This window comes from Scyliorhinus canicula, chromosome 10, assembly GCF_902713615.1.
Source record: "Scyliorhinus canicula chromosome 10, sScyCan1.1, whole genome shotgun sequence".
Classification (NCBI taxonomy): Eukaryota; Metazoa; Chordata; class Chondrichthyes; order Carcharhiniformes; family Scyliorhinidae; genus Scyliorhinus; species Scyliorhinus canicula.
The window spans coordinates 155,365,328-155,381,463 of NC_052155.1; the positions used below are offsets into that span (position 1 = coordinate 155,365,328).

At 48.7% G+C, this 16,136-nt stretch overlaps 1 protein-coding gene across 23 annotated transcripts in view; it reads left to right on the forward strand.

Annotated features, from left to right (window-relative positions):
- Positions 1-16,136, forward strand: part of amph (amphiphysin) — a 354,942-nt gene that overhangs the window by 228,098 nt on the left and 110,708 nt on the right. For 21 of the 23 annotated variants that reach the window (XM_038809956.1, XM_038809944.1, XM_038809948.1 and 18 more), the window contains one exon: positions 15,673-15,723. The exons of the other annotated variants lie outside the window; for them this stretch is intronic. In XM_038809956.1, coding sequence (XP_038665884.1) covers positions 15,673-15,723 — 51 coding nt within the window. The remainder of the gene's footprint in view (positions 1-15,672; positions 15,724-16,136) is intronic. 23 annotated transcript variants of the gene reach the window in all.

The window sequence follows — 16,136 nt, forward strand, 5'->3', positions numbered from 1 at the left end:
CGCAAACTTTGTCTGATCAATTCAGCTGAAGTGTTGGCACTGGGAGAATAGTGATGAGATTAATGGCCTTCTTCTCTGCTGTAAGTTGTAGAAAATTGTACATTTAAGGCAGTAAATTGAATGAAAGCCCTTGTTAAACTTTGACTTTCAAACAACGTTATGCCCCTGCAACCTCTGGCAAGATGCACTAGGCTGATGGCATGATCCTGGACTTCTGCCTCTGCCATCTTCATTGTAACATCTGGACATGCTGAGAAGACCAAAGTATAACAAGGGCATTAAATGGATGCTAACAGCCCTGCCACGGCACCTCAAAAACAATCTGCAAAATATCAATTTTGAGTATTAGAAATGGTTCTGGCTATGGGCTGATTTCAGGACTGGGCCTTACGTTTTCCCATTTGTGCAGCCTGGACCATGACAGCCCTGGGCTGGACTCAAATTGACTTAGGCTGTTTGCATCTCATTTTTAATATCAGCGCATCGTCATAGCTTCAGCTGCAGATGTAGATGTGTACAAAGAGCATATCAGTGGAGTGAGTATAGAGTTGAGTAGAAGTGAGATATATGGGGATTGAACAGGGATAGTACAACAATTAAGTGAGAAACCTCTGACAGCCCTTGAGAAGAGTCTAAAAGCATCTTAAATCGGTATTAACCCTTACTAAAGCCAAAAAGACAAAACACTGAAGAAACCGGTGTTACAACCAGGTGAGGAGGGGTAAGTTGCCTCCGCCATTTGCACTCCCTATTTGACTATAACAGCCACAATCAGACTGGTTTCCTTGATCTTTTTGAAAATAAGAGGATAGTTTTTATTGTACTTAACCCAGCCTTAGGAAAAATAATTTTAAAAATGCTCTGACTTTCCTGCACATAAATATTCCAAGATTCACAAACACACAATAGCAGCACGGTAGCATTGTGGATAGCACAATTGCTTCACAGCTCCAGGGTCCCAGGTTCAATTCCCTGCTTGGGGCACTGTCTGTGCGGAATCTGCACATTCTTCCCGTGTGTGCGTGGGTTTCCTCCGGGTGCTCCGGTTTCCTCCCACAGTCCAAAGATGTGCCGGTTAGGTGGATTGGCCATGCTAAATTGCCCTTAGTGTCCAAAATCGCCCTTAGTGTTGGGTGGGGTTACTGGGTTATGGGGATAGGGTTGAGGTGTGGGCTTGGGTAGGGTGCTCTTTCCAGGAGCCGGTGCAGACTCGATGGGCCGAATGGCCTCCTTCTGCACTGTAAATTGTATGATATTATATTATATGAATAGATGATGGAGTGGGAAGATAGATTAGGCAATTTATGCTGGGATTCTCCGCTGGGAGTTCGCCCCCCCTGCCGCTGCTAGCAAGGGTGAAGAATCTGGCGCTCAGCCAAATCTCCCACTCACTGCAGCAAGACCGGTGAATCCTGATGCCGTAAGCGGACAGAGAATGCCGCCCTGAAAGTCCCGTGATTTGTCTTTTCAGGTTTGGCGATTTGGCAGGCTTCAGGCTGAACTCGGTGGTTCTTCTCAGTGTCGAGACAGTTCAAAAATAAACATGGATAATTTATCTATCTTCTGAAGATGGCATCTGTGGAGTTTAGTTCTTTTAAAAATCTCTGTCTGCAGCAACAGACAGGGTTCAAAACCTGCAAGTTCAATGGAGAGAGAAAAAGAGAGAGAGAGAGAGAGAGAGAGAGAGAGACCCACACAGTGATCGAGAGAGAGAAAGAGACTCAAACAGTGATCAAGCTGAAAGAGAGAGACGCACACAGTGATCTGGAGAGAGAGAGACCCACACAGTGATCTAGAGAGAGAGAGACCCACACAGTGATCGAGAGAGAGAAAGAGACTCAAACAGTGATCAAGGTGAAAGAGAGAGACGCACACAGTGATCTGGAGAGAGAGACCCACACAGTGATCTAGAGAGAGAGAGACCCACACAGTGATCGAGAGAGAGAAAGAGACTCAAACAGTGATCAAGCTGAAAGAGAGAGACGCACACAGTGATCTGGAGAGAGAGAGACCCACACAGTGATCTAGAGAGAGAGAGACCCACACAGTGATCTGGAGAGAGAGAGAGACTCAAACAGTGATCAAGCTGAAAGAGAGAGACGCACACAGTGATCTGGAGAGAGAGAGACCCACACAGTGATCTAGAGAGAGAGAGACCCACACAGTGATCGAGAGAGAGAAAGAGACTCAAACAGTGATCAAGCTGAAAGAGAGAGACGCACACAGTGATCTGGAGAGAGAGAGATCCACACAGTGATCTAGAGAGAGAGAGACCCACACAGTGATCGAGAGAGAGAAAGAGACTCAAACAGTGATCAAGCTGAAAGAGAGAGACGCACACAGTGATCTGGAGAGAGAGAGACCCACACAGTGATCTAAAGAGAGAGAGAGACCCACACAGTGATCGAGAGAGAGAAAGAGACTCAAACAGTGATCAAGCTGAAAGAGAGAGACACACACAGTGATCTGGAGAGAGAGACCCACACAGTGATCTAGAGAGAGAGAGACCCACACAGTGATCTACAGAGAGAGAGAGACCCACATAGTGATCTGGAGAGAGAGAGAGACCCACACAGTGATCTAGAGAGAGAGAGACCCACACAGTGATCTAGAGAGAGAGAGAGAGACCCACATAGTGATCTGGAGAGAGAGAGACCCACACAGTGATCTAGAGAGAGAGACCCACACAGTGATCCAGAGAGAGAGAGAGAGAGAGACCCACACAGTGATCTAGAGAGAGAGACCCACACAGTGATCCAGAGAGAGAGAGAGAGAGACCCACACAGTGATCTCGAGAGAGAGAGACCCACACAGTGATCCAGAGAGAGAGAGAGAGAGACCCACACAGTGATCTAGAGAGAGAGAGAGACCCACATTGTGATCTAGAGAGAGAGAGACCCACACAGTGATCTAGAGAGAGAGAGAGACCCACATTGTGATCTAGAGAGAGAGAGACCCACACAGTGATCTAGAGAGAGAGAGAGAGACCCACATAGTGATCTGGAGAGAGAGAGACCCACACAGTGATCTAGAGAGAGAGACCCACACAGTGATCCAGAGAGAGAGAGAGAGAGAGACCCACACAGTGATCTAGAGAGAGAGAGAGACCCACACAGTGATCTAGAGAGAGAGAGACCCACACAGAGTTCTAGAGAGAGAGAAAGAGACCCACACGGTGATCGAGAGAGAGAGAGAGAGAGAGACCCACACAGAGATCTAGAGAGAAAGAGACCCACACAGAGATCTAGAGAGAAAGAGACCCACACAGTGATCTAGAGAGAGAGAGACCCACACAGTGATCTAGAGAGAGAGAGAGACCCACACAGAGATCTAGAGAGAGAGAGAGAGAGAGAGAGACCCACACAGTGATCTAGAGAGAGAAACCCACACAGAGATCAAGCGAGAGACCCACACAGTGATCTAGAGAGAGAGAGACCCACACAGTGATCTAGAGAGAGAGAGAGACCCACACAGAGATCGAGCGAGAGACCCACACAGTGATCTAGAGAGAGAGAGAGACCCACACAGAGATCGAGCGAGAGACCCACACAGTGATTTAGAGAGAGAGAGACCCACACAGAGATTTAGAGAGAGAGAGACCCACACAGTGATCTAGAGAGAGAGAGAGAGAGAGACCCACACAGTGATTTAGAGCGAGAGAGACCCACACAGAGATCGAGCGAGAGACCCACACAGTGATTATGAGAGAGAGAGACCCACACAGTGATCTAGAGAGAGAGAGACCCACACAGTGATCGAGAAAGAGAGACCCACACAGAGATCGAGAGAGAGACCCAAACAGTGATCCAGAGAGAGAGAGACCCACACAGTGATCTAGAGAGAAAGAGACCCACACAGTGATCTACAGAGAGAGAGACTCACACAGTGATCGAGAGAGAGAGACCCACACAGAGATCGAGAGAGAGAGACCCACACAGAGATCGAGAGAAAGACCCAAACAGTGATCCAGAGAGAGAGAGAGAGCCCCACACAGAGATCTAGAGAGAGAGAGACCCACACAGTTATCTAGAGAGAGAGAGAGAGAGAGACACACACAGTGATCTAGAGAGAGAGAGAGATACACACACAGTGATCTAGAGAGAGAGAGAGAAAGCCCCACACAGTGATCTAGAGAGAGAGAGAGACCCACACAGTGATCTAGAGTGAGACCCACACAGTGATCTAGAGAGACAGAGAGAGACCCACACTGTGATCTGGAGAGAGAGAGAGAGACCCACACTGTGATCTAGAGAGAGAGAGAGACACACACACAGTGATCTAGAGAGAGACCCACACAGTGATCTAGAGAGAGACACACACAGTGATCTAGAGAGAGAGAGAGAGAGACCTACACAGTGATCTAGAGAGAGAGAGAGACCCACACAGTGATCTACAGAGAGAGAGAGACACACACACAGTGATCTAGAGAGAGAGAGAGAGAGAGACACACACAGTGATCTAGAGAGAGAGAGAGAAAGCCCCACACAGTGATCTAGAGAGAGAGCGAGACCCACACAGTGATCTAGAGTGAGACCCACACAGTGATCTAGAGAGACAGAGAGAGACCCACACTGTGATCTGGAGAGAGAGAGAGAGACCCACACTGTGATCTAGAGAGAGAGAGAGACACACACACAGTGATCTAGAGAGAGACCCACACAGTGATCTAGAGAGAGACACACACAGTGATCTAGAGAGAGAGAGAGAGAGACCTACACAGTGATCTAGAGAGAGAGAGATACCCACACAGTGATCCAGAGAGAGAGAGAGAGACCCACACAGAGATCGAGAGAAAGACCCAAACAGTGATCCAGAGAGAGACCCACACAGTGATCTAGAGAGACAGAGAGAGACCCACACAGTGATCTCGAGAGAGAGAGAGAGAGAGAGAGAGAGAGAGAGAGACCCACACAGTGATCTAGAGAGAGAGAGACCCACACAGTGATCGAGAGAGAGAGACCCACACAAAGATCGAGAGAAAGACCCAAACAGTGATCCAGAGAGAGAGAGAGAGAGACCCACACAGAGATCTAGAGTGAGACCCACACAGTGATCTAGAGAGACAGAGTGAGACCCACACTGTGATCTAGAGAGAGAGAGAGAGAGACACACACACAGTGTTCTAGAGTGAGACCCACACAGTGACCTAGAGAGACAGAGAGAGACCCACACTGCGATCTAGAGAGAGAGACCCACACAATGATCTAGAGAGAGAGAGACACACACAGTGATCCAGAGAGAGAGAGAGAGAGACCCACACAGTGATCTAGAGAGAGAGAGAGACCCACATTGTGATCTAGAGAGAGAGAGACCCACACAGTGATCTAGAGAGAGAGAGAGAGACCCACATAGTGATCTGGAGAGAGAGAGACCCACACAGTGATCTAGAGAGAGAGACCCACACAGTGATCCAGAGAGAGAGAGAGAGAGAGACCCACACAGTGATCTAGAGAGAGAGAGAGACCCACACAGTGATCTAGAGAGAGAGAGACCCACACAGAGTTCTAGAGAGAGAGAAAGAGACCCACACGGTGATCGAGAGAGAGAGAGAGAGAGAGACCCACACAGTGATCTAGAGAGAGAGAGACCCACACGGTGATCTAGAGAAAGACCCACACAGTCATCCAGAGAGAGAGAGAGACCCACACAGAGATCTAGAGAGAAAGAGACCCACACAGAGATCTAGAGAGAAAGAGACCCACACAGTGATCTAGAGAGAGAGAGACCCACACAGTGATCTAGAGAGAGAGAGAGACCCACACAGAGATCTAGAGAGAGAGAGAGAGAGAGAGAGACCCACACAGTGATCTAGAGAGAGAAACCCACACAGAGATCGAGCGAGAGACCCACACAGTGATCTAGAGAGAGAGAGACCCACACAGTGATCTAGAGAGAGAGAGAGACCCACACAGAGATCGAGCGAGAGACCCACACAGTGATCTAGAGAGAGAGAGAGACCCACACAGAGATCGAGCGAGAGACCCACACAGTGATCTAGAGAGAGAGAGAGACCCACACAGAGATCGAGCGAGAGACCCACACAGTGATTTAGAGAGAGAGAGACCCACACAGAGATTTAGAGAGAGAGAGACCCACACAGTGATCTAGAGAGAGAGAGAGAGAGAGACCCACACAGTGATTTAGAGCGAGAGAGACCCACACAGAGATCGAGCGAGAGACCCACACAGTGATTATGAGAGAGAGAGACCCACACAGTGATCTAGAGAGAGAGAGACCCACACAGTGATCGAGAAAGAGAGACCCACACAGAGATCGAGAGAGAGACCCAAACAGTGATCCAGAGAGAGAGAGACCCACACAGTGATCTAGAGAGAAAGAGACCCACACAGTGATCTACAGAGAGAGAGACTCACACAGTGATCGAGAGAGAGAGACCCACACAGAGATCGAGAGAGAGAGACCCACACAGAGATCGAGAGAAAGACCCAAACAGTGATCCAGAGAGAGAGAGAGAGCCCCACACAGAGATCTAGAGAGAGAGAGACCCACACAGTTATCTAGAGAGACAGAGAGAGACCCACACTGTGATCTAGAGAGAGAGAGAGAGAGAGACACACACAGTGATCTAGAGAGAGAGAGAGATACACACACAGTGATCTAGAGAGAGAGAGAGAAAGCCCCACACAGTGATCTAGAGAGAGAGAGAGACCCACACAGTGATCTAGAGTGAGACCCACACAGTGATCTAGAGAGACAGAGAGAGACCCACACTGTGATCTGGAGAGAGAGAGAGAGACCCACACTGTGATCTAGAGAGAGAGAGAGACACACACACAGTGATCTAGAGAGAGACCCACACAGTGATCTAGAGAGAGACACACACAGTGATCTAGAGAGAGAGAGAGAGAGACCTACACAGTGATCTAGAGAGAGAGAGAGACCCACACAGTGATCTACAGAGAGAGAGAGACACACACACAGTGATCTAGAGAGAGAGAGAGAGAGAGACACACACAGTGATCTAGAGAGAGAGAGAGAAAGCCCCACACAGTGATCTAGAGAGAGAGCGAGACCCACACAGTGATCTAGAGTGAGACCCACACAGTGATCTAGAGAGACAGAGAGAGACCCACACTGTGATCTGGAGAGAGAGAGAGAGACCCACACTGTGATCTAGAGAGAGAGAGAGACACACACACAGTGATCTAGAGAGAGACCCACACAGTGATCTAGAGAGAGACACACACAGTGATCTAGAGAGAGAGAGAGAGAGACCTACACAGTGATCTAGAGAGAGAGAGATACCCACACAGTGATCCAGAGAGAGAGAGAGAGACCCACACAGAGATCGAGAGAAAGACCCAAACAGTGATCCAGAGAGAGACCCACACAGTGATCTAGAGAGACAGAGAGAGACCCACACAGTGATCTCGAGAGAGAGAGAGAGAGAGAGAGAGAGAGAGACCCACACAGTGATCTAGAGAGAGAGAGACCCACACAGTGATCTAGAGAGAGAGAGACCCACACAGTGATCGAGAAAGAGAGACCCACACAGAGATCGAGAGAGAGACCCAAACAGTGATCCAGAGAGAGAGAGACCCACACAGTGATCTAGAGAGAAAGAGACCCACACAGTGATCTACAGAGAGAGAGACTCACACAGTGATCGAGAGAGAGAGACCCACACAGAGATCGAGAGAGAGAGACCCACACAGAGATCGAGAGAAAGTCCCAAACAGTGATCCAGAGAGAGAGAGAGAGCCCCACACAGAGATCTAGAGAGAGAGAGACCCACACAGTTATCTAGAGAGACAGAGAGAGACCCACACTGTGATCTAGAGAGAGAGAGAGAGAGACACACACAGTGATCTAGAGAGAGAGAGAGATACACACACAGTGATCTAGAGAGAGAGAGAGAAAGCCCCACACAGTGATCTAGAGAGAGAGAGACCCACACAGTGATCTAGAGAGAGAGAGAGACCCACACAGAGATCTAGAGAGAGAGAGAGAGAGAGAGAGACCCACACAGTGATCTAGAGAGAGAAACCCACACAGAGATCGAGCGAGAGACCCACACAGTGATCTAGAGAGAGAGAGACCCACACAGTGATCTAGAGAGAGAGAGAGACCCACACAGAGATCGAGCGAGAGACCCACACAGTGATCTAGAGAGAGAGAGAGACCCACACAGAGATCGAGCGAGAGACCCACACAGTGATTTAGAGAGAGAGAGACCCACACAGAGATTTAGAGAGAGAGAGACCCACACAGTGATCTAGAGAGAGAGAGACCCACACAGTGATTTAGAGAGAGAGAGGCCCACACAGTGATCTAGAGAGAGAGAGACCACACAGTGATCTAGAGAGAGATCGAGCGAGAGACCCACACAGTGATTTAGAGAGAAAGAGACCCACACAGTGATCTACAGAGAGAGAGACTCACACAGTGATCGAGAGAGAGAGACCCACACAGAGATCGAGAGAGAGAGACCCACACAGAGATCGAGAGAAAGACCCAAACAGTGATCCAGAGAGAGAGAGACTCACACAGTGATCTAGAGAGAAAGAGACCCACACAGTGATCTACAGAGAGAGAGACTCACACAGTGATCTAGAGAGAGAGAGACCCACACAGTTATCTAGAGAGACAGAGAGAGACCCACACTGTGATCTAGAGAGAGAGAGAGAGAGAGACACACACAGTGATCTAGAGAGAGAGAGAGATACACACACAGTGATCTAGAGAGAGAGAGAGAGACCTACACAGTGATCTAGAGAGAGAGAAAGCCCCACACAGTGATCTAGAGAGAGAGAGAGACCCACACAGTGATCTAGAGTGAGACCCACACAGTGATCTAGAGAGACAGAGAGAGACCCACACTGTGATCTGGAGAGAGAGAGAGAGACCCACACTGTGATCTAGAGAGAGAGAGAGAGACACACACAGTGATCTAGAGAGAGACCCACACAGTGATCTAGAGAGAGACACACACAGTGATCTAGAGAGAGAGAGAGAGAGACCTACACAGTGATCTAGAGAGAGAGAGAGAGAGACCCACACAGTGATCTAGAGAGAGAGAGAGACACACACACAGTGATCTAGAGAGAGAGAGAGAGAGAGAGAGACACACACACAGTGATCTAGAGAGAGAGAGAGAAAGCCCCACACAGTGATCTAGAGAGAGAGCGAGACCCACACAGTGATCTAGAGTGAGACCCACACAGTGATCTAGAGAGACAGAGAGAGACCCACACTGTGATCTGGAGAGAGAGAGAGAGACCCACACTGTGATCTAGAGAGAGAGAGAGAGACACACACAGTGATCTAGAGAGAGACACACACAGTGATCTAGAGAGAGACACACACAGTGATCTAGAGAGAGAGAGAGAGAGAGAGACCTACACAGTGATCTAGAGAGAGAGAGATACCCACACAGTGATCCAGAGAGAGAGAGAGAGACCCACACAGAGATCGAGAGAAAGACCCAAACAGTGATCCAGAGAGAGACCCACACAGTGATCTAGAGAGACAGAGAGAGACCCACACAGTGATCTCGAGAGAGAGAGAGAGAGAGAGACCCACACAGTGATCTAGAGAGAGAGAGACCCACACAGTGATCGAGAGAGAGAGACCCACACAAAGATCGAGAGAAAGACCCAAACAGTGATCCAGAGAGAGAGAGAGACCCACACAGAGATCTAGAGTGAGACCCACACAGTGATCTAGAGAGACAGAGTGAGACCCACACTGTGATCTAGAGAGAGAGAGAGAGAGACACACACACAGTGTTCTAGAGTGAGACCCACACAGTGACCTAGAGAGACAGAGAGAGAGACCCACACTGCGATCTAGAGAGAGAGACCCACACAATGATCTAGAGAGAGAGAGACACACACAGTGATCTAGAGAGAGAGAGAGAGACCTACACAGTGATCTAGAGAGAGAGAGAAACCCACACAGTGATCTAGAAAGAGAGAGACCCACACAGTGATCTAGAAAGAGAGAGACCCACACAGTGATTCAAAGAGAGACCCACACAGTGATCTAGAATGAGAGAGACCCACACAGTGATCCAGAGAGAGACCCACACAGTGATCTAGAGAGAGACCCACACAGTGATCTAGAGAGAGGCCCGCACAGTGATCTAGAGAGAGAGAGAGAGACCCACACAGTGATCTAGAGAGAGAGAGAGACCCACACAGTGACCTAGGGAGAGACCCACACAGTGATCTAGAGAGCGAGAGACCCACATAGTGATCCAGAAAGAGGGAGACCCACACAGTGATCTAGAGAGAGAGAGAGAGACCCACACAGTGATCTAGAAAGAGAGAGACACACACAGTGATCTAGAGAGAGACCCACACTGTGGTCGAGAGAGAGAGGGAGACCCACACAGTGATCGAGAGAGAGAGAGACCCACACAGTGATCTAGAGAGAGAGAGAGACCCACACAGTGATCTCGAGAGAGAGAGAGACACACACAGTGATCGATAGAGAGAGAGAGAGAGTACCACACAGTGGTCTAGAGAGAGACCCACACAGTGATCTAGAGAGAAACCCACAAAGTGATCTAGAGAGAGAGAGACCCACACAGTGATCGAGAGAGAGAGAGACCCACACAGTGATTCAAAGAGAGACCCACACAGTGATCTAGAATGAGAGAGACCCACACAGTGATCCAGAGAGAGACCCACACAGTGATCTAGAGAGAGACCCACACAGTGATCTAGAGAGAGACCCGCACAGTGATCTAGAGAGAGAGAGAGAGACCCACACAGTGATCTAGAGAGAGAGAGAGAGACCCACACAGTGACCTAGGGAGAGACCCACACAGTGATCTAGAGAGCGAGAGACCCACATAGTGATCCAGAAAGAGGGAGACCCACACAGTGATCTAGAGAGAGAGAGAGACCCACACAGTGATCTAGAAAGAGAGAGACACACACAGTGATCTAGAGAGAGACCCACACTGTGGTCGAGAGAGAGAGGGAGACCCACACAGTGATCGAGAGAGACAGAGACCCACACCGTGATCTAGAGAGAGAGAGAGACCCACACAGTGATCTCGAGAGAGAGACACACACACAGTGATCGATAGAGAGAGAGAGAGAGTACCACACAGTGGTCTAGAGAGAGACCCACACAGTGATCTAGAGAGAAACCCACAAAGTGATCTAGAGAGAGAGAGAGACCCACACAGTGATCGAGAGAGAGAGAGAGAGAGAAACTCACACAGTGATCTAGTGAGAGAGAGAGACCCACACAGTGGAAAGAGTTTAAGCCCATGCCTCCACCCTATTCCTGTAACCCAGTAACCCCTCCTAACCTTTTTTGGTCACTATGGTCAATTTAACATGGCCAACCCATCTAACCCGCACTTCTTTGGACTGTGGGAGGAAACCGGAGCACCCGGAGGAAACCCACGCAGACACTGGAAGAACGTGCAGACTCCGCACAGACAGTGACCCAGCAGAGAATCGAACCTGGGACCCTGGCGCTGTGAAGCCACAGTGCTAATCACTTGTGCTACCGTGCTGCTCCTTCAATGTATCATTTGCTTATGTTGGCCTGAAGGGAAAACAGACGTTTAAGCACACAAAGTCTTGTCACATGACCCCCTCTCTCCAACTGCCCAGTGGCTGCACATGTGGGGCGCGATTCTCCGAAATGGAGAGAAACAGCCGACACCGGAGTGAAACCCGCTCCTCGGCCCCTATTCCCCCGACCCCCCCCCCGCTTGCGTCAAAGCGGCGCGCCGGGAATGATGTGGCTGGCGGCACCGAAGTGACGTCAGCCGCGCATGCGCAGGTTGGCCGGCTCCAACCCGCGCGTGCATGGTTGCCGTCTTCCCCTCCGCTGCCCCGCAAGACATGGCGGCTTGATCTTGCGGGGCGGCGGAGGGAAAAGAGTGCGTCGTTTACAGACGCCGGCCCGACGATCGGTGGGCACCGATCGCGGGCCAGACATCTGATGAGCATGCCCGTGGTGCTTGATCCTCCCTCCACCCCCACAGGCCCCACACTTACCGGTCGCGCGATGTTCACGCCGGCAGCGACCAGGTGTGGTCGACGCCGGCGTGAACCGGTCGGGTTCGTCAGGCCTCTCGGCCCATCCGGGCCGGAGAATCGCCGGACGCTGTGAGAAACGGCGAGCGGCGATTCTCCGAGCGGCGTGTCGCAAATGACACGCCATTTTGGGGGTGGTGGGAGAATCGCGGGGGGTGCCAGGGCGGCGTGTTGTGATTCGCCCGACACTCCCGTGATTCTCCCACCCGGCGTGAGGAGCGGAGAATTGCGCCCATGGTCCGGGTCTGGGGAACTCCAGCTGAAGGGCTTAGAGAATTAGATGATTTCTGGACAAATCCCTATCACGGCCAGAGTCCTGTTGTCCAACTGATTACATCTGATGGTTTTCCACCACCCTGTTGAGTGTCCAGGTGATTATCTGGAAGCTTTACTAATAAGCACGTGATGGCCCCTATTCACACTCCTTCAAGGCAATTGTTCCTGGTTGCAATTCACAAACAGGTTAGGCTGGGCTTTTGCGAATTTTGGTAGACTGCACAGATCTGTAAAAATGGAGGCTAGGACCTGATTCTGGGATTCCCAACCCCATTCCCAGAGTGTTCTATGTTTTAAACAGTGCCTTTTATGGGTGCAGGCTGTTTTGGGTCAGGAGTCCATATTCTGCATTCCTGACCTGGTCGGTGTTGTTGCAGGGATAGGCATACCCCAGTCCCGCACAATGTTCATGGAGTCAAAGCAGCTTTTCAAAGAGCCATGGTGCACGGCACCTCAGAGATGTCATGAACTACAATCTCCATGAGGCAACGCTTTAAAAAGCAGGCTCCTCGTGTCCTCCGTGCCATGGTTTGCCCCTCTCCTACTCCCTATGGCCCCTCATGCTAAGTATCTGCACCCCTGCAGCCTGTGCCAAGCTATGCCCCCAACCACCTCATGACCAAATCCCCATGAGCAAAACCCAGCTATGGTACTTCAATGACCATTCAGCATTTATTTCTGTATAGAATCATTGAACCCTATTGTGACAATACGATTTTTAAAAAAAAATCTTTTAAAAAATTGCCATCCACCGATAGCTCTCCACTTTCTTTAAAAAAAAACATATTTACTACAGGTCAATAAAACTGTCAATCATCCTTCGCTATAAAGAATCAATAGCTGAAACTGCAAGCAACTGAAACCTTGTCATGTTGTTTAAGCAAACATTGTACAATTCACAGCATTGGTCAGGGTACCAGAGTTGTCAATCAAGCAATGTTTTCTGTCAGTCTTGGGTGCTTCAGTAGTCCAAAAGATGTCAAGGCTTTTGTCAAGAATGCATAATGAAGACTTCCGTTAGCGGCCAAGGAGTGAGTAGTCGCACACGGGGCAGCTTCGGCTCGAAGGAGTTGGTTTTAGCATTTGTTTACCCATTGGCTGGGAAGCTTTGAAGATTGGGGTTCAAGGTGAGATTATTCTGTTTAAGGCTAATAGGGATAATAATAATAGTAATAATCACTTATTGTCACAAGTAGGCTTCAATGAAGTCACTGTGAAAAGCCCCTAGTCGCCACAATCCGGCGCCTGTTCGGGGAGATTGGTACGGGAATTGAACACTCGCTGCTGGCATCGGAAGTTATTGTATCTATGGACACGGACCCTTTGAATGGGTATAGTGGAGGTACCTGTTTGAAATTCTGGATAGGTTTGGGTTTGGGCCGACGTTTGTGACGTGGATGCATTTTTGTATGCGAGACAAGACGAGTACAGCATATTTCGGGGTACACAGGGGGAACGAAGCAGGGGTGCCCAATGTCGCCATTGTAATTTGCGCGGGCGATCGAGACCTTGGCAATGTCCCTTCGGGAGTCGGCCAAGTGGCGAGGGATTGTGAGGGGGGGGCAGGGAGCACCAGGTGTACATTGTACATTTCGGACCCGCTGGAGAGTATGGGCAGAATCATGGACCTGTTGAAGAGGTTTGGGGCTTTCTCCAGGTATAAGCTGAATGTAGGGAAGAGCGAGTTGTTTCCGGTGAATGTAGCGGGGCAGGGGCACTACTCTTTAATGCGGCAAGAGAGCGGTTCAGGTCTTTGGGAATTCAGATAACGCATGAGTGGGTCACGATGCATAGGTGGAAATGGACGGCGTTAGTGGTCGCAGTTAAGGGGGATCTCAAGAGGTGTGACACTTTGCACTTGACGTTGGCAGGGAGGGTGCAGCTGGTAAAGGTGAATGTACTGCCAACGTTCCTGTTTGTCTTTCAGACTCTCCTAATTTTTCTCCCGAAGGCCTTCTTCTGGAGGGTGGAGGTACTGATCTTGGAGTTTATATGGGCGGGGAAGGTACCAAGGGTGAAGAGGATTCTGTTGCAGAGGGAGAGAAGAGGGTTTTGAGCTATGGTGGAGGCTGTTCATGACTTTACTTGAAGAGTTGTACATCGCAGGGAGAGGGGTAGGGAAAAATGGGAAAAACTGAACAAACTGTTGAGTATGCTTTGATGGATTGTGTATTCTGTTGATGCTATGTATGTTTTGGAATAAAATATCTTCTAAAAAGAAGAATACATAATGAGGCTTGGCTGAGAGACCAGAAATTAATTAGAGTAAGAAAACATCCGAACCCCAGGAAAAATTATCAATCTTTGTCACCACCTGGCCACAATCACTGGATGCCATGGAGTGAGCTATAATTTCAGCAGGAATGCAGACATGGATTTCAGACATTGAGGCATCAGCCATTGTGAGGATTGACCAGTCCAGCGTATTAAGTGGATCCAAAGTAACTGCAGATTGATATAAAAAGTGCTCAATGCCATGGTGTTGCTAGTGGCAATTTGACAAATCAGATGGTGGTTTGTATTTAAAAGTCAACATTGAGCTGGAACAACCTAGCACAAGGAGCAGTTGAGGTGAATAGCATGATGTGTTGAGGGGAAAGCTAGATAAGTGTATGAGGAAGAAAAGATAGTGTCATGTGAGAGTACCTGTTAAGAAATGGGTGTTTAAGAAATGTACCTTAAAGAAAGGGAGCTGCTCATGTTATTGGAGTGATGTCAGAGTGTGGGTGGAGCTTATTTCTACTTCTGCTTTTTAGTTTCAGTTTGAGCTGCATCTGAAGGTGATCTCTGCCATCCAAAGACTATCTATGGATCATTTGGTGAACTCAGAATTGTAAAAGGTCTCAGCATTAAATGTAAACCTAATGTGCTCCTGTTTGAAGGTTTGTTAAGTTTTTTGGGTGCAAAAGGACAGCACACAGATTACTTAGTGTTGTATTCCTTGGGGTGCATTTGATTTACTGGTTGCTAATATATTCACTGTTTGTTTCAAAAAAGGTTAACTTGAGTTCATAGAATAAACATTGTTTTGTTTTAAAAACCACTGGTCCGTGTTCTGCTGTACCACACCTGTAAAGTTGTGGGTTAAGTGAACTCCATGAAACACTTTAGGATTCTCTAAATCCTGGCCCATAACAATAGCAACTTATGCTGATAGGGTGAGAAGAATCTAGGTCTGAGGAGGCTCAAATTGAGCATAAATGCCAGAAGAGAACAGTAGGGTCAGACGGCCTGTCTATTCTACATTCTATGTAATTCTACGTAACTATTAAAGGATGTTATCATTTTTGGGATGTGACGGTTTTGTTTTGGCAGAGGCAGCTACTTTTGTTGATTAGACTAAGTAGATTATCTCCCCCTTTCTCCTTAGGCCCTGACATGCTGTGGATCCTTCTTTGCTGTACCAGAATTATCTCAACAGGTAAATAGCAGTGATCTGCAGTCACCTGTTTCTGTTTCATCAAATGCTCAATATTAATTTTCCATCATATCCAAATTGGTTACTTTTTTGTTTCATCCCCTATTCCCCATCCCATCGACTTCTATGACCATCAAACCTGGATAATCATTCACATAATTGACTCCTCCATGGTCTGAGAACAGGCCTCACATGCACACCTTCCCGTTCTTGAAAGGGTCGTATATCAACGTTTGCATTTGGCTGGGCGTGAGGTAGAAAATCTCTCTGGAAGAAACATGGTGGTTGCTGATAGCCCAATGGACACAAACAAAACCTGATGTTCCACACTGATTCCTAGGGTCAACAGCTGCAGAATCCACGCACTGTCAACTATCTCTCCCTCTCTCATAATTGACCATGTTTGATTTCCTGCA